The sequence below is a fragment of the Streptopelia decaocto genome (genome assembly GCF_964273445.1).
Source record: "Streptopelia decaocto genome assembly, chromosome: 20".
NCBI classification, from domain to species: Eukaryota; Metazoa; Chordata; class Aves; order Columbiformes; family Columbidae; genus Streptopelia; species Streptopelia decaocto.
Window position 1 is genome coordinate 4,388,074 of NC_138675.1, and position 19,096 is coordinate 4,407,169.

The following is a 19,096-nucleotide window of genomic DNA, read 5'->3' on the forward strand; positions in this document are numbered from 1 at the left end:
ACTGCAAGCAGTTAAGGGTATCCGTCACTGCTTACTGCAACTGGGAATTCAAGTCAGATCACTTTTCTTTAAAGGAGTATTAATTTAAAACAGCTCTTTAACAAACAAAATGTCCTACGTACTATTGTGATCCAAACATCTCCAATAAAACACAGCAGTCGGTCTCTAATGAACCTCTGTCTAATGTCCCTGTTTTTCACATAGAGAACCATAACACATGAGAAATCAGGAACAGTAACAGCCAGTTATTCTAAAACCAACGGAAACCCAGGTCACTGACTCAAAATCACGTTTCTAGACTTAGGACTTCGGGTGGAAGACCACGAAGAACGGGGAATACAATATCATTTGTCTGGGGAATGATGGAAGGGAGTAAAAGAAACACTGTTTTGCCCTATGGTCAACAAGCTCCACAACCTGATTTACTTTATTTGAGCTTTTTGTGACCTTATGTGTTTTTAAATATTGAAGAATAGCACTAGAGAAACAACTCTTAGTTTAGGCCAAAATACAAGCAAAACACTGGTCTGGAAACAGAACAAACTCTTTGTGACTTTATAGGCGACAATATTTGTGGCCTAAGGAAACAGCATCTAACAAACTGCATATTGCAGTGGAAACCAAAGATGCCCTGGAGGAAGACGCTGTACAATCTACACACTCACAGTTACGTCCAGATTGGCAAAACACAAACTACTCAAACATGAAGTCACAGATTCCACAGGATTATTCTTACAGGTTACAGAATTACCGTATGACAGCTTATGGGTAAAGTGTGTCTTGCATATAAAAAGCTGCCCTCCCTACCTGCTTTGCTTCCCCAGGTGCCCCTCCGTAATAGGTTTGAGGCCCTGGATCTTGAAGAGGAGGTAGGTGAGGATGTGGTAGAAGGCCCACCTACGAGGTCATATAGAAAGAGGGAGCTGACCCCACGCCTCAAGACCGCCTCAGATAAGAAAGAAAGAAGGGTAATTGTAGTTGGCAATTCCCTTCTGAGAGGGACGGAGAGCCCAATCTGCAGATCATCTCCATCATCTTTGCCAAGTCTTGGGAAATGGGAGAGGTGCCTGAGGACTGGAGGAAAGCAAATGTCACTCCAGTCTTCAACAAGGGCAAGGAGGACCCGGGTAACTCTAGACCGGTCAGCCTCACCTCCATCCCTGGGAAACTGATGGAACGACTTCTCCTTAGGGCCATCTCAAGGCATACCAGGGATAAGAGGGTCATTGGGGCAGTCAACATGGCTTCACCAACCTCATTGACTTTTATGAGGATATAACAAGATGGATGGATGACGGCAGAGTGGTGGATGTGATCTACCTTGACTTGAGTGAGGCATCTGACACAGTCTCCCACAGCATCCTCACAGCTGAACTGAGGGAGTGCGGTCTGGATGAGCGGGTAGTGAGGTGGACTGCGAAGTGGCTGAAGGGAATTTTTGTAAATTTGGGGGGATAAAAGCTATTTATCTTTTTTGCATAGCACATCTAACACACATACACCCAAATTGGTTGGAATCTCAGCACAAAACCAAAACAATCTGGTAAACAGAATTAGCCAGCTTCTTATATCCAAGATTAGACTCCACCTTAGAACAAGAATATTTATCTTTCAATATCAATCTCACATAGCAGTATGTTAGAGAACCTGATACTGCCACTAGATACCACAGCAATGTAAATACTTTTAAGGTTTACAAGCTGAAATGCATTTCCCGATTTCCCTATTCAACTACCGTTGTACAAATGCATTAATCCTGCCCAGACCCTGCATACAGCGACACAGAAGTGACAGGATCTGACAAAAAGTTCTGCTGTCTGCTGAAATGTTCTTATTAGATATTGTGATAAGCAGGATACTGCTTAACAAACCAATGAGCTCGTTTGATATGACCCCTTCCAACTAGGAAAGGTGTCCTTCAGGAATTATATTGGTAACGCAGGATAGTCTTACACCTTTGTCCACTAATTGAAACCAGCAAAACCAAAGCAAGCTGAAAGAAATCAACAACTTTATCATGGTGTTAAACAACCCACTATCTAAAGAATCTTCCCTTAATCTCGAGTATACAGGGAAACAAATTCCCTCCACAACACTTTTAGAAATGCAGCCTTACGTGAAGCAGCTCCCCAGCCAGCCGTTTCTTATATCTTTAATTCATACAATGGTTTAACTTATGCCCGTCAGCCTAAATTTAAGGGAGTGAATTCCATCACTTGCATCTCCTTTGACACACAGCCAAAACTCGATACTCAAACTATGTTTCTTTTCATATTGAACTGATTTTTGCCATACTACTTCCAGCTACACAATTTTTAACTCTAAAATTGCAGAGATGAAAAAATCAGTCACGTTAACTTCCCTTCTGAACTAAGTCTTGCTTTACTTCGAAGTCTGCAACCACTCCTCTCTATCCAAGAAATCAGTCCCTTGCAATGAAATCATTAGAGACGCAGAAGTCTTTAAGTGTATAATATACATTTTCTAAAAAATAATGTAGCTTCTACCTATAGAAGCCACAGCACTTTGCTTCATTCCGCTTTAGGGAGAAGGGAAAGAGCTTTAGAGTGTAAAACCCAGCGTGCATTTAACCCACAGTTTTCAGTGGTCTCAAACTAATAGTACAAACAAATGAATCATGATTTCAAAACTTTTATTTAAATTCAGGCACAACTACATTTGTGTTCTGGCAAGACGACAACCCCAAGTAGTAAAAGCAGAACCAGGAGACTCAGGTTTCTTAAGGAAATCTAAATTTCATTTCGGGCTTGGCCTTGTTTTTGAAATTCACAGGGTGTTTGAAGACTCTGTGCATTTCTATTTGTTATGCGCTTCTGGAGGTATTTGTTGTGAAAAGACAGACTTAATTTATCAGACTTCCTATTGAAGAAGTAGGTGGAATGGTGGAATTCTCATTGTTCTGAATGAGTTAACGCTCCCTTTGCCCTCTGCTCCCTGTCGCAGCCCCACCATTGGCATGTGGACCATTGAGACCCTTACAAGGAACTCCATGCAGGGGAGGGAGAAGGGTTAAAACATGCACAATGCAGCAACACTTTGAGACATCATTCAAAAAAAATCAACCTAACGAATCAATTTCTAGGAATCTCTTTGGCAGCACAAAATTAGTATGATTGGTGATCCAAGACAAAAATAGAGGCAAACATCCCAAGAAGTAGTTGTTTAGACTACTGAAAAGAAACTTCAGAAAACACAGGGCATAGGAATGCCCTTCTTTCAGGTTAAGTTGCAAGAAATCCAGCCTGTCCCAACAAGAACCAATTAAAGCCACTTCATTGTCAATTACAATCTCTGAATTAACACTAAGGAGCTCTCTCGTACTGATAGTAATTCACTGTAGACACAAAGTACTTGAAAGCAAAGGGAGAACTGCATTGTGCAGACAACCCAAGCAAGTTTCCTAAACTTTCAGATAAGCAAGGACAGGAATTATTGTTTGCCAAAGGTATAGTTAATCTAAGTAAGGACACATACCAGCCTTTGCTGCTCCAACAAGAGATCAGCTTCCTCCTTCTCCTTCTTGTACAAAATCTCCATTTCTTGTAATCTGAAGATAAACAAAAGAACACAAGTAGCCAAAGAGGTCATTATTTTCATGTTGGTGTTACTCTACATGTACAGCCCACTGAATGACTGACAAAAGTCATTCCCCTTTAAATCTGTTACTTGTCTGTTACAGCACTACAGAAGTGAAACTTCCAAGGTTCGGGTTTTGCATGGACACCACCCAAATAACCTACAGCTGACTCCTCTTTGTTTCAGGTAGAAATTGTGAGTGATTTTGTTACCTTTTCTCCATCTCCTGCTTCATGTCAATGCCTTGCTTCTCCAGAAGCTCCCTCTGAGCAAAAGTCCAGTCAACTGGCTCAGAGGGAGTCTCAGCCGACGGTGTTTTCTCTCTTTCTGCACGCGCTTGCTCTGGATGGTTGAATCTGAAGACATGATTTTTACCCATGATGATACGATTCCCTAAAAACAGGAACAGAATTTAAATCCTTCACGTAAAGATTCCAAAACCATCACTGAATAATTCACGTCATTTATCCAGTTGGGTAACAGCATAAGAAAAGATCACCCTATAAGGATTTCTGTATACATTCAAGTTAGCTAGGTGACAAGAAAAAAAGAATGTCTGGTTTGTACAGTGCTCAGAGAGGACAACACCATCCTCAGGGGTCTAGTCTAATATCCCAGCAGAGTTTATCAGACATTAAAGGACATTCCTCTGCTCCAATGACAGTGCCAAAACACGGGCAAAGCCACTTCAGCAAATCTTCAGCTTGGAAGAGCCTTCAACCCTTCAAACACTGGCACGCATGGTTCTCACTGCTCTCTGAAATGTGATTTACATGAATTGATTCTATTACAGTCCTAATAAGTGGGATTTACGGAAGGATTTTACAGCTTCTTTTAAACTAATGTCAAAAGAGATGAAGAAATCTATTATTGTTCAGTCTTCCAGATAAATCCTAGCAGATGTCCACCAAGCCTGAGACACGTGCTTGATGGAACACAGTAAAACAGCTCTGCTCTTCCAGAGAACATATTCGTGTAGTTAAAATTTAAGACAACCATTCTAGTAAGTAGACCTCCAAAATTGTCATTATCAATGTATTACTAAATACAGGCTTTTAAAGATGTCTGAGACCATGTCTATATTCTAGTAACTTAATTATCTAGATGCAGAAGAGAAAAATCTCTACTCTTTTTTTTAAAATAATTCGTAAATTATAAAGTCATGGTACTCAATATGAGGTCTATGCAGGCACAGAACAGCAAAAACTCTTGTTATTTCATCATCCAGACTTATGCTGAAGTCAGTACACTTAGTTCCATTAAAAGACTTTACGCTGGGTTTTTTGTTGTTTGTTTTTCGTTTTTTTACCCGTGGAAAAATGGGGGGAGGACACAGAAAGCATCAAAGCTTGAAAGACTTACAACCCATTATTTAGGGAAGTCACTCCCTCCTCTCTAATTCTTCCCCAGATGCATTTCTAAAGGAATGCAGGAAACTGGGTGGGAAACGGAATAAGAGCAAAGGCAAGCTCTTGTACTCCTGCAGAGGGTCAGATCTCAGCTCTGCCAGGAAACTGGGAATTTTCCATCAGCAGTTGGCAGCCTGTCTGCTCTGTCTCACAGAGACCGCCAAGGGCAAGAGGCTTGGGCAGCAACGGATCTGAATAATATCAGGGTAAGCAGAAGGACAAGCAGGATGCTGTGTGGCAGGGAATACTCAAGTGCACTTACAGCTAGTGCAGCAAAGAAAGAAAACTGCTGCCAAGAGAAGAATGGTACCAACTTCTGTTTAAAATTACACATCAAAAGGTAACACTGCTGTCCTCTAACTGCACCCAGCATGCTCTGCATACGATGCAAATGTCACACACAGACAATTCTTAGATGGAGCGTCTACAAAAATATCCATTCGGACAGTTCTCACCTGAGCGCAGCTGCACAGGCTGTACAACCCTCTTGCCATTAACGTAGGTTTCTGATCGTTCACAAGGCTCCAAAGTAACAATAACTATGAAGAAAACAACATTTATGAATGAGACTTTAGAAAGCACTGTACAGAAACAGAAGTGTGCAAGCCTACAGGCCTTTCATTTTCTGCCCATCTTTCTACTAACATCAAAAAGAAATACAAGTGGATCACTCCTTGGTACCATGCTGGTTAAAAAAAGCAAGCAAGCCCCATGAGAAAAATCAATACAACGGACATCTCCATATTGCAGCTGGAAATTATTATTTTTTCTCTTTGAATTTTCATGTTTATAGACATGCAAGATCAGAATTTAACTCTTACACTGACTGCAGCCTGTAATGCGAAGCTATTATCACTTCACTGTTATTTTCTTCTTCTAGGACTCCAGAAAACAGCCAGTCTAAGTTGATGATTTTCTCGAAGTAAAAGAAGTTTTCACATACCAGTATTTCCTGGCCAACTATCAAGTGAGGAGTGAAAGATTCAGCAATACTTTGGTAGGAGAAGTAGGTTTTTTTTACCTTCACCATTGTTGTTCCTCTCACTTCGGAAGATACAGTGTTCTTCTTTGATATGAGCCCCGCTCAGTACAATGTCTTGCCTTCGCTCAGCATCAGCTTGGCCAACCCTGGGTCCAACAGAAGACATTTCAGGAACAAATCAGACACTTCCTACAACCCTTCGTAGGACAACACTCTACTTGATTGGGGATAAAATCTGGTTTAAATTCCAAATCTAGCAATTAAATTTAATCTCATATATGTGAATGCAGAACACATTAATTGTGCAGAAGCATGGAGATAACAGTTTATTTAAATAATAAAGTGAGCATATCCATACTCCAGCTGCTTTTATCAATTACTACACTTTTCAATCCTCCACCTATCAAAATTTCCAAGACAATTTCAGTAAGTTTTATAACTTTTGTTTTCATGTATCTTCCAAGGCATATCATGCTTTCTTTTACTGCCCAGGTGTTGTACCAAACTTCTTACACAGCTGACTGCCTGCACATATTACTTTTAAAGCACAAAATCAACTTAAAGGGAAGTGCATTTCTGTACTTTTTTCCACCTACAGCAATGTCTGGCTTCATTTGTACCTGCAAGTTGAATAGCTCAAGGCACAATTATTATTTAAACCCATGGTGTCTCCAGCACAGGGATTTAAACAAGCAAAGCAACAGACTTCAGAGCATATTAGCACCAATCCTCACCTAGTAATACCATCTTTGATGTAGTAAAGCAGACATTCAGACATGAGTGGATCCTCATTAAGGTTTACAAGATGAGGAGTCTGAAAGAACAAAAAGAAAAGTTAATTAAGAACTGAGGAGCTACTTTCAGGTTTCTTCCCGCAGTTGTGTAGGATGTACATTAACCCAGCAGTTTTGCTTTCTGTATTGAGGTTATTCCATAATGCATTTTTTCCCAAACATAGTCTCTTGCAGTACCGAAGAGCATCACAAAGTAACAGCAGAAATACAGCTCAGATTGCGTATTAATCTGAAATATCAATTGAAGAAATAAAGGCTTCTGCTGGAAAAAAAAGATTCCTTGTAAAGTCTCTGTAAACTTTGATACAGGAAGTCCAACAGCAGAAGAGGTTTCTTCAGTAAAATCTTGAAACTTTGGCTTTTCTTGGGCAGTTCAGGTCAGGTGCTCACTTGGCAAAGAAAATCTAAAACTACCAACAGTCTCTGATACGAACAACTAAAAAGCTCTTCATCTAAAGCTCTTCTAAATTTAAATCCACTACGGTTACTAAACCAACCTTCTTTGGTGAAAAAACCCCATTGGAATCAGCAAACAAGTCACAAGGCTTTGGTGTGAAAATCTGGCCAGTGAGATAGCAGTAAGCACAAGCATAAAAGAAAAGGCAAAAATGGTTAAACAGAATTAAATATGATAAAAAGAGAAATAAAACTGTTAATAAGCTACTTGTCCCTTTGTTACCCTCAAAATAAATTTAGGAAAGGAAATTAATTTGGCTCAGATTCCTTGAGAACTTTGCTTCCATCAACTTATTCAAGCTGCAAAAAGTTTACTTAACAGAGATATTGACAGCATTCAGTTCACAGAAGCTCAGAAATTACTGGATGTTCACAATGAAATTGGTGTTCGAATTAAGAAGTCTGACAGTCAATTGCCCAATGGAAGACTTAACTATAAAGGGAGAAAAAACAAGGCAACCTTTTCATCCCTAAAAATAACGAGGCCACCTAAAACTGCAGGTAAAGATATCTCACGCCATCACTGCTGCTCATTGCATTCACATCAACATGTGAAGCTGTATAAAAGGTTGTAAGTCAAGAGAAAACTGGACAGACACCGAATCTCAACTGCTGTATCACTGCTACAGCTTGTACCACTTGGACACTTCGAAAATAATGCGTGTTTTAGCATCTGAGTTCATTTACTATGCTCAAAGTCTGCAGGGGCCTTTCACAGGCAGAGAGCTTTATAAGAAATAAAGCTCAACAATGTGAAATATGATGCCAGCAAAACTGACTGTTCACTCATTCTGAGATCTGTTATTCATCCAGCCAGTTATGCCTTCAACATTCTCCAGTACAGCACCACTCAGGCAGGAGTTGAAGGATTTTCCCTCCTCCCATCTCTGACAACAGCACAAGCAATTTAATTTCCACAATCCATTTCAAGAAGTTTCCTGCCATCAAAGGCAAAACTGGTAGATACAGCAATGATTGCACAACATGAGACCTTTTAATTAGTGGACAAAATTCACCTAAGAAAGTTCAATTTACAGCTCAGCTGGTAAAAACACAGGGCTGCCCTAGTAGCATATGATTAGGTCTATACTGGTACCTCAGACGTTTAAAATCTTTATAAAAAAACCCTTCAATTTTGCCATCTACATCTTTAAAGTTTCACAAGAACAGCTACAGTTACTAGAAGGAGAACTAATGAAATCAGAGTGCAAGGATAGCAAGGAACAGAAGCAACAGGACTAGGTCAAGGAGTTCTACTTCTCCTAATAAATCCTATATGGGTAAACATAAATACTATCTATTACCAAAGCAACTACTTAATCCAGGTGGCATTTATACACAAACCTGATCAGCTGAAAATGCACCAAAAGAGTCATCAAAAAGAGATGAGGGCCTCTGAGGGAAAATCTAAGAGGAGATGAGGTTCCGTAACATAAGAGAAAGAAATGTAAAGAACACTCAACAAATTAGTGTCTTTACAAACCGGCAGCATTTCCACAGCTCCCTAAAAGCATTAAGTGCTGTGTTACATCACTTGTAGGAGGAACAGCGTCCAAATTCATTATTATGGGCAAAATAATCCTTAGATGTAGAGTGTTTTGAGGGATGCTAAACACTAAAGCTATTTCCAAAAACATATTGTAAAAGGAAGTTACTACTCAGAGTTCAAACCTCACTTAGGTTCTTCTGTGTCCTACATGAATACAAGCCCTCGTGCCCATGGTAGCTCCCTCACCACCCTCTCCTCCCACGTTGATCAGGCTTTTGGAGACACGATGTGATAGTTACAAATTTTCTCTACCTTTTTAGGTGAGAAGACTCCCAGTGTTCCTCCATCTTCACGAATGGCAACTCCCATTTCTGCTAACAACGCCTCCCTGAGAGAGAAAAGCAAAATATTGACTATATTTAGACTTCTTAAACAAAATAAAGTCTAATGAAAGCCATGTAATGAAATACATGAGACTTTAAACCTGATCCACTGATGGTACAGCCAGGACTGTCACTACCTCATAACACAATAGGGCAAGTTTCTAAACTTATTCCCAGAAGTTACAGGCCAGCAGAACAGCACCCACTTTCGGACAATTATTAAGCATCTGTCTTGTTGCTTTAAGACACATTCAAACCACAGCTGGAAAGCTGGAACTGTTCGGTAATTTCAGATGCTCTGGTACTAAACCCAAACTTTTCTCCTTAACTTCAGGGCCAGAATTTTTGGAATGTAAGAGAATGGTGGAAAGGAACAAGGAGACAAGGATTCTATCTTGTTTCACAGCAGAAATCAATGTAGCAGCTCAGGATATTACCTGAATTACAACAGTAAACACTTTAACTGTAAGAGATGGAGGAACGAATGCAGCTTTCCCTCAACACTGCCCCTGCTGTTAGGTATAACACACAAGGGTAAGCAGAGCTATCAAGACACAATATTCTGCTCTTCCACTGCTTTTGAACAGAGTAACATTCTCCACTTTCCACACTTCTCCATTTTCTAGAGACCATCTACATCTACAGCACTTCCGATTCCTGACCTTTCCATCCTAATGGCTTCCGTTTTCCTCAGCTTCTCTTCCCACGTTTCGTTCAGCTCTGCAATGATCTTCTCAGATTCCTGTGTGAAAATCCCAGAAGCTGTTAGACAATTATTCTCAAAGTTCTTTATATAATACACAGAGCAATTAAAGTTTGTGCTCAGTTCTAGACCTCTAATTTTGGTTATAAAAAGTACTCTCAGCACTTCGAAACTAAGTTGTCTTTCTTAATTTTTAAAAGCGTAAACAGCATTGAAGGCAAGCTGAGAAGAAAAGTTCATATTTAACCACAATCAGACTAGTCTGAACCACCTCCACTATTATTTTGCCTTTTTTCTTTAGATCTGATTTACAGACATCATTCAGTAACTGGATGCCAAGAAACTGCAGAGACCACACTGTTATTTCCATGGCAACAGCAGGTTTCTAATAGGAAAGGGATCCGCAGTGTGTGTTCCAGCCCATTCCGATCCCCGTGGCACTGTCTCATGGACAAGACATGAGAACGAAGCCCAGATCCAACACAGCCAGCTCTCCCCACTCATCCACCCGTGGAGACTGGGGGGGCTTTCATAAAAATTAAGAAATACTTCACTGTAATGCACTTTTGATGCGGTTCAATTCTATGCAGAATTGGGACAAGGCCGCTATTGTCTGGATGAAGCATGCTATTCTGTGTGCTTCACATTTTAATCTGTGGGGGCTGGGCGAATACAACAGTGGCAGGATTATTCTTCCTCCTTTTTTCAACTTGGGAGTAATTTCGTTTTCTGAAGCTGAGTGCATTTCCTAGCCAGACTTTGTCCACACTAGTGCTGACCAGGCCTCCTGAAGTCTACACTTAGGATCAAATTTTCCATCATTACCACTGCACTAGAGGACCTGTAAACATGAATCAAGATTTTTAGCTCCGGGCTACAATTAAACCTAAATAATCCTAACAGGGAAGGCGGTCCATGAACCCAGCTTCTGGCCCACTGCACTTAAGTGCCCTTTTGAAGGTGCAAGTGGGTTTCAGACAACTTCCTACAGAAACAGCAGCATACTGGATATATTTGTGAAGGAAAATTCTCCCAGGCTCACTCCTATTTAGCCTTGGAAAAGACCAAAATAACAGCCTCCTTAACCTAGAGCGATACCTACCTTCAAACGTTCAATCGCCTCTTCTCCTCCAGGTGTGGACATGATTCTTTCCTGTATACTGGACACAGATGTTAAGCCCACCTGACTACTGAGAGAGCAGGAGGATGGAGATGCAGTGAGGGACCCCATGGAGGCTGTGGAAAAATTGCCAGGACGTTGATTCTCGGAGGCTAGCAAGTATCTATGTTTATTGTTCTGAAAATCTTTCAAATCTGGGAGAGAGACACACACAGACAGAGGGAAGGCAGAAAGGTGGGAAAAAGGAAAATAGGAAGAGGGAAGGAAGAGGGAAAGGGAAAGGAAGGAAATACCAGTGTAAGAGGAAAGCATTTAAGCAGCAACAAGACAAGTTTTGTAATTTTTAGATGGCAGTTCTGTTCAGTCTTTTAATATTAAGTATCCAAAACAATAATTCAATTCAGACCCTGAGGATTACTAGTAAGGACTGTATCATAAACTTTTCTGATCAAAAAAGCTTGAAAACAATAAATTACAAGTGCTAAAAAATAAACCATCCGATTCCTAACTGAACACTAAACTGAGCACCATGGAGCTCAAGCCAGGAGCAGATTCAGCTCCCCATGAGATTATTGACATTTTGGGCTGAACTCTGAACAGACACCAACCCCTTAAACTCGGCAAAACATCCTCTTCCAGACTCCTTTAATTAAAAGGATGGTTAGGTACATCTTTATCGCAGCAGTGGCTCTGCTGCCAAACCACCCAGACCACAAGGACAAAGAACTCTCCTTAAATTCTCACAGGAGAGTACGTATATCACCTGTCAGTCCATGACAGGGACAACATGAAGTCACAAGAATATAATTAGGTTACTTCTTGACCCTCCTCACCTAAAAAAGGCGGTATCTAAGATAGCTGATCAGTGAACTATCTGATAAGGCTCTCACATTACAGAGGCTCCTTTAAAGCTTTTTGGTCTTAGTTTAGATGAGGAAGGCCTTAAAACCCCCACAAAGGCCTGAAAGATGCCTCCTTAAAAGACAGAAAACAAGGAAAAGGTGCATGAATGATTTCAGAATGAGTATCAAAAGGCAATTTATTTTAATCTTACTTAGCTTCTCAGATATGTCTATAAACCATATCCTCAGAATAATCACACGTCAAAAAAAAACCTGACATGGAAATAGCAGGCTAAGAAATAGCTCAGTTTTAATAGTTTTGAGTGTTTGCATTCTATTTCAAAAACAAATCCTTTAAAATAAGCATCTTTTGGAAAGAAACAGATCAAGTCAGACCTTGCAAGTTATAAACAAGGGTTTCGCACTTCCAAAAATGGATGCTCGCCCAGACATTGCATAAATTTCCATGTCCTCCTCCATCTCCTCTACTCTTATCCTGAACAATTCTGCTATTGTGAGCCTCATGCCCTAGTTCACTCCACATTCAACCTGCTGTTTCAGCCTCATGACACTGCTGATTGCATCGAGTCAGTTTGAAAACCACCATCTGCAAATCCAGGAAGCAGGGGTGGGAGTTTGCCAGAAGAAAAGCAGGTTAAGGGAAGGGAACGCCATGGGGACAAAGGAAGCAGGCATGGCAGAGCAGGGAGGGTGAAGCCTCAAAGGCCCATAGACACATGCACCCCTGGAGATAAAGGAAGTGGCACTTGCAATTAGTTTTCGCGGCTGCTGTGACCACAGAGAACCAAACCCTGGACATCATGCACGCTGCTCCTGGAGGCCGCAGCTTTCACACGCTGACATACGCACACGCTGGAAGCGGCATCGGAATGTGAAACAAGGCCAGGATGAGTCTTTACACCACCAGTAGCTTTAGTTGTAGGAAATTTCAGACAGATCTCTTCCAGTTTATAGTGTTTGAGGGGGAGTGAAGAAGACTGACTGAAAGTGTTTAAAAAGTCTACCAACCCAAAATTTACAGAGAATGGGTTTCTCTTGCAGTGGACTACATTTATTTCCCTTTCATAGAAGCAAACACTAGAACAGAAATAAAACACTATTTGCTGACTCTTTTAACCCTATTAAGTTAATCATTTGCAACCAAGTATTTGAGCTCAAATAAGAGACCTTTATTATTCCAACTTTTTTTTTTTTTTCTTTTAAAGAGACTATAGAAAATAAATCTCTGCCTCCAGGAGGGACTGATAACATTTCACCTTGAGTTAATCAATTGACACACCTAACCCAAATATTGCTAGGTGGAAAAGAGAAACTAAAAGGCCAGGAAGCTAGGTGAGCACAAACTGTTTCAACTGAGGAACTTCAGAAGGATTTGAGAAAAAGATTTTCTAGTTCAAATCTAAACTGTTGGCGGTCATGGAAACAGACTAAAGAATTACCACTTTCCCTTCTATACGCTGGCAGAAAGGAAGCAATGAAAGTGTTGCACTTTAAACTCTGCACTTTTTTTTTTGACAGTCGACTCAATCTAAGAAACGCTGGTTAAGCTGCTTTCCCTGAAAGCGCCTTGCATTCCACAGCGAGCGTTCTGTCTGGGATTTCCCTGTGAGAAATGCTGGCATGCAAAGCTCAGTTCAAAGCTGACCCAGAGAAAGCAGGTTAAAAAGAGAACCACACAATACACACATTTGCCTCCACTTCCAGAGTATTCATCTCCCATTGGATCAACTGAAAAGGGAAAAGCAGGAGGGAAAATACAAGAAGGATCAAAATTGAAGGTTCACCAGTGACATAGGAAGGGAAGAGAATACTACTTTATGTTTAAAGAAACAAAACACAATTCTCAGTAATGTTATTTTTTTCAGTTTTGATTTAGAACCAGAAAACACAGACTGTGCCAAGCATGAAAACACCCGCATTTCATTGTCTTCTGGCCCCATGCTCTTGAAAACAAACAAATGAAGAGGTAAATACATGTTACACATCTTTAAGCAGTCCGTGACTAAGTCAGGACTTGTGCTTCACAGGTGAATAAGCTCTGACAAATCAGAAACTGGTGCAACATTCACTTTTTTGTTTTTAAGTCAAAGAATCTTTTAATCCACTGGAATACATTCTGTGTTTTTATGGGCATCTCCACCAGGAATTAAATCATTGTTCGTATTACACAAGAATGTAGCAGCTATAATTTGCCTTGTTTGGAATGAGGACAAGGAAATAATCGAGGCACAAGTGTGTTCTGGTGCTTTAAGAGGTTGCTGGCAAAGCAAACCAGTACAATTACTGCTCTGCCAACCTTACTCAAAATCTCGCCCCAGAATAATTTATTACTTATTCACAATCAGCTGTTTCAAACCTGGTTATTTTGAGATGACAAATGGTTTGTCACTCAGGACACTATTTAACAGGAATTAGCCATTGTTTTCTTTTCTGAACAGGGATGGCACTGAAGCCAGGTATCAACTAATAACCTTAACCCTTTAAAAAGGAAGATGCTTGTTTTCCCAGTACAAATTAAGTTTCTCTATCTCAGCTATCCTCCTTTTATTGGCAGCCAGACACAAAGCCCTCCATAACTCACCAGGCAACTCCTCAATGTGTTAAGTTCTGTTACACAAAATCATTTCTACAGTAACAGGAAACTCAATTTCCATGTTTTTCCTTGAGAGTTTGAAGGTAGCCTCTCAATGCTACAGACAATCCTAGGGTGGGTTGTTTAAAGACAGAAGAGGTTGCCACTTCTAAAACCATTTTTTAAATTTAATATCAGGACCCACACTGAACTCCCACATTTTAAACCCTTCCTCTCGCATGCCCAGCTCTCCCTCCTGCATAAGAGAGACCAGCCTGAGGCTGGTAAGGTCTGTGCCATCCACTTACTGTCAATAATATCTCCCAGCCCTTGGGCACGCAGGAGATCCTTAAGCCTCGTCACCTCCTCCTTCAGCTCACGCACCAGCTTGGCATTGGGATCTTCATTGATAACAGCATTGCATTTAATCTGTTTTGCACGATCAGCATATCTGAAACCAGACCAAACCAACAAATATGTGAGTGCTCGTCTGCAACACAGGAATGCGTTAATAAAGGAGACATTTAGCTTGCAGCTGTACGTCAGAAGAGTACCCTGGATTACATTCAGTCATGTATTTGAATGTATATTTAATACAGGGTATTGCTGCAAAAAAGACACGTCGTATTCAAGATGAATTCACAGAATCCCAGAATGTCAGGGGTTGGAAGGGACCTGGAAAGCTCATCCAGTGCAATCCCCCCATGAAGCAGGAACACCCAGATGAGGTTGCACAGGAAGGTGTCCAGGCGGGTTGGAATCTCTGCAGAGAAGGAGACTCCACAACCTCCCTGTCCAGGTCTCTGATGGCAGCACAGCCTTCTGGCGTGTCAGCCACTCCTCCCAGCTTGGTGTCATCAGCAAACTTGCTGATAGTGCACTCTATTCCCTCATCCAAATCGTTGAATAATACAGGCCCCAGTACTGACCCCTGAGGCACCGCACTAGATCCAGGCCTCAACTGGACTCTGCCCCATTGACCACGACTCTCTGGCTTCTTCCCTTCAGCCAGTTCGCAGTCCGGTTAACAGTATGTGCAGCAGGCAAGGTTTTTTTACTTATTTCTTGTTCACCCATGAAGTCTGCAGGCTAAACAAGCCAAACGTCACACTTTATTCAGTACTTTGAAGCCTCAGCTTGACTACTATGCTCAATTTTAGGGAAAGACCATATGAACACAAGAAGATGAGTTTGATTTTTCGAGTTAAGAGTAGTCAATAAATCCCTAGCTCCCTATTCACACACAATACACTGGTTTTCCTTTTTCAGGGTAATTCAGTTCTTGCCAGTATTAAGTCTTCTTCCCCACAGATTTTCTCAAATTATAATAACCCAAAGGTCTGAGGGATAGCACGTGGCCGTTAGAACTAACAGCTGCCCATGTGCATCTCAGATAAAAAGAAAGTACCTTAAAGTGCTCAAAGTTTCATCGTAGTTAATGTCTGCCGGACTCAAAGCAGCAACCATGGCAGTTCTGGAGTTACCACCTACAATGAACAGGCAAGATTTTAAATGAAACTACAGTCCACAATCAAGGCACTAATACCTACTAAATATCAGTATTTGCAATTAATTATACAATTCAACTATATTCTACATTACTAAGGAACATAAAAAAATCATAGGAAAGAGTTGTACCTTAAACAAAAGGTGGAACTATATGACTCTAATTTGACTACTGAAAATATTTAACCTCATACTTGGTAAAAATTCAAGTTGAGTTAAAAGCAGTTAGAAAATTTAGTGAGAATTTCTTTCCATGTTGGCACAGGCCAATCAGCCATACCTAGATTTTCTCGAAGAAGCCATGTTAGCACAGAATCCCTGTATGGTATAAAGTCCGTCTTCTTCTTTTTTTTGCTCTAGAAAGAAAGAACGTGCTACTGAAAACCAGACACTGGATGGAAAATTAACATTTAAGACAATAAAATCAGAACATAGGTATTAAAAGAACCATGACAGTACATACACACGCTCTCTAAACAGTAGGATGGCCCATCCTCAGTCATACAAGCGATTACTGAGTTTGATATTGGATCACATGCAACATATTCAGACATCTAAACAAATTATAATAAGCAGTCCAGAAAATTGCCTTGACAGGCTACACTCAGAAAGGTTTTTCAGTGTACGAAGAATATCTTCCTGACATTTAAATTCCAAGAGAATTTAAGCACTAAACCTGCAATCTGTCTACTTTCACTAATTTATCCTCAACCTTAGAACGTTTTTAGATTCTAGTACTGGTAATTCTCAGGCTTAATGACTATAATTTATAGTCACAGGAACTTCTCAAAGACCTGACAGGAAAGATCCTTGCTCTTGGATTCCAAGGTGAAAAGAATAATATCTTACAATCCGCAAAAAAAGACAACGGCCAGTACTACTCAGAGCATCATACCTTGTTGGTGCAGTTATCCTAAGTCGAAAGCATTAAAGAAAGAGGAAGAAGATACAAGATGAGCTTCTTAACAGAGTTTTTTAGATAAATTTCCATGTTACCTATCAAAATACACAGAGCTAATTTGGCTGAGAATGCTGGGCCAAGAACAGTGAATGATTCTGCTGCACTCCATGGTTTTTACTGTCTCAGTCTTACTAGCTACAAAAAGGGTGTTGCAGGTAAGTAAATGGCTGTACTTACCACTTCAGCCAACGCTGAAATAACTTTGCCCAGAGTTGTGAGAGACTTGTTTATATTTGCTCCTTCCTGAGAAGAAAGAATCCAGCATTATATAGTAAGTGAAATTGTTCAACCATGAACCTCTGTAGGCTAAACAAGCAAAATGTCACATCCACAATCAGAGAGGGGGAAAAAAAGAAAAAAGTCTTCAGTTTTGCAACTATTTTTTTCCATAATTATAATAACAATCCTTTCTTTTCCTTATTATTTGTCAAGCAAAGACTCCACATGATGCTTGTACACCCACTTCCCTTTCTTTCCCCATAGATCAATGGGTCAATACCTTTAATCGGGTTCCTTTGGCACCAGTTGAATCAGCCCGCTCACTCCCCGCTAGATCCACAAGGCTAATCTTGCTGACCTGAAAAGAGAAAGCGCATAACAATGGGAATTAGTACTGGGTGAACTAGAGTAAGAACAAAACTTCAAAGAATTCCATGGTATGAGAAAAACTCTGTCTAAAAAAAAAAAAAATCCCTGTAGCGTGCTTAAAAGTACAAAGTTTTCACAAGCAATTAGCTTGATGCTGTTATCTTATGGATAAGAAGTTTCCAGGATTATGCTCTGTTTTAGATGTCGCTACACTCTAAATTACCTAAAAAGAGAACGAGGTCTCACATGACCAGAGTAGAATGGAAGTCAAAAGAAAGTGTTAGTGCCACAGACAACACAAGAATCTCAGAGGAAGAGAAATGTAATGTATCATCCTGAATCTAGTGACTCCAACAAGAAAGCACTGGCCTACATAAATCTACAGAGCACATGTCAGTTCACGATAATTAAGGGTTTCATATATATGGGAGGGGAGCACTTCCTCAATACATATTTTTTTCCAGATCTGTCCATAGTAGTCAGTTCAGAAATACAACCAATACCTGTACTTCAGCTACTTTTGCATGCAGAGCCTCTATTTCAGAGTAATAAGAGCCAGAAAACTGTTCCATGCTAAACAGTGCACCTCCTTTTAACATGCAAATTACAGAAAGTGCCTTAGTCTCACTCATCCCAATTCCTGTACCCAAAGAAAAGAACTAACGAGGCAAATATTTTGCAATGACAAGCAAAACCACAGAAAGCTCTGGGAAAAAGACTGGGGATGATTAATGACTTTCATTTCATATATCCCTCACCATAGAACCTAGTCCTTAAGGCTGTATTTTTCCCACATCTATATGTTCTCCTGCACATATTCCCCTATCAGTTGTTTTTAGCATTACAATCAAACAAAATCCTGTAAGAAATAAAAAGGCTCTGTCAAGGCACACAGCAAGCTCACCATTGAACAAAACATAAGAAAAAACAATCTCCATTTTCTCGTCATACTGCAGATAAGAATAAGTCACTGCAGGGAAGTTTCATGAAAAAACAGTCAGAAAGCCACTTCTCATCTGTAACACACCTTCTCTGTGCAAAGATCAGTTTCTGTGTCATGTTTCTTCTGAGTAAAGACAATTGTAAACACGGCATGAGAGCGGCTGCTGGTTTCATTCATGTTGGTAGCTGCCACAGTCCTAAAACACGAACAGATACAGACAGGTTTAGAAAACAGGAGCCTCTGTGCTGCAAGTACAACCACCTGCAAGGCTGAATGCAGCTGTAAAGGAATAAGAGCAAGAGGCTGCACAGTTGACGTTCTGCCCTGTAACCAAGGCCAAGCCACACCGAATACCACTAGAAGCCCTTTGATTTTTCACTCTTGAATTATTTCCATCTTAATCACAGTTTAAACAGCGCTTGCTCAATCTGTGTACTCAGTAATCTACTTCACGCTCCAACACACACAAAAACGCGAGCGGCATTTATGTCAGTCTTTCCCACACGTTGTTAAATGGAGCCTACAGCTGACACGAAAATAACCAGAACCTAAAGCCAGAATGCCAGCTTTAGTCCTGACCACTTGAATGAAAGGACACTGTGTTTACATGTTTATTTACACCAATACAGTGATACAGTACACAATGAAGGCACAACTAAAAAGCCAGTATAATAGTTTATGTACTTCACCTCAAGCCATTACAAGCTTTAAATATCTAAACAGCAATTTA

The 19,096-nt window shown here is 40.4% G+C and overlaps 1 protein-coding gene across 5 annotated transcripts in view; it reads right to left on the reverse strand.

Annotated features, from left to right (window-relative positions):
- KIF1B (kinesin family member 1B) overlaps window positions 1–19,096 on the reverse strand; it is a 73,096-nt gene that overhangs the window by 38,214 nt on the left and 15,786 nt on the right. For 2 of the 5 annotated variants that reach the window (XM_082070138.1, XM_082070135.1), the window contains exons 7-21: window positions 18,451–18,562; window positions 17,335–17,412; window positions 17,013–17,078; window positions 16,155–16,230; window positions 15,777–15,855; window positions 14,677–14,819; window positions 13,483–13,524; window positions 10,916–11,127; window positions 9,773–9,852; window positions 9,040–9,115; window positions 6,723–6,802; window positions 6,028–6,134; window positions 5,462–5,545; window positions 3,810–3,990; window positions 3,496–3,568 (exon numbers count right to left, since the gene is read on the reverse strand). In XM_082070138.1, the coding sequence (XP_081926264.1) occupies window positions 3,496–3,568; window positions 3,810–3,990; window positions 5,462–5,545; window positions 6,028–6,134; window positions 6,723–6,802; window positions 9,040–9,115; window positions 9,773–9,852; window positions 10,916–11,127; window positions 13,483–13,524; window positions 14,677–14,819; window positions 15,777–15,855; window positions 16,155–16,230; window positions 17,013–17,078; window positions 17,335–17,412; window positions 18,451–18,562 (1,489 nt within the window). The remainder of the gene's footprint in view (window positions 1–3,495; window positions 3,569–3,809; window positions 3,991–5,461; window positions 5,546–6,027; window positions 6,135–6,722; window positions 6,803–9,039; window positions 9,116–9,772; window positions 9,853–10,915; window positions 11,128–13,482; window positions 13,525–14,676; window positions 14,820–15,776; window positions 15,856–16,154; window positions 16,231–17,012; window positions 17,079–17,334; window positions 17,413–18,450; window positions 18,563–19,096) is intronic. The other 3 variants (XM_082070137.1, XM_082070139.1, XM_082070136.1) reach the window with 2 other exon arrangements.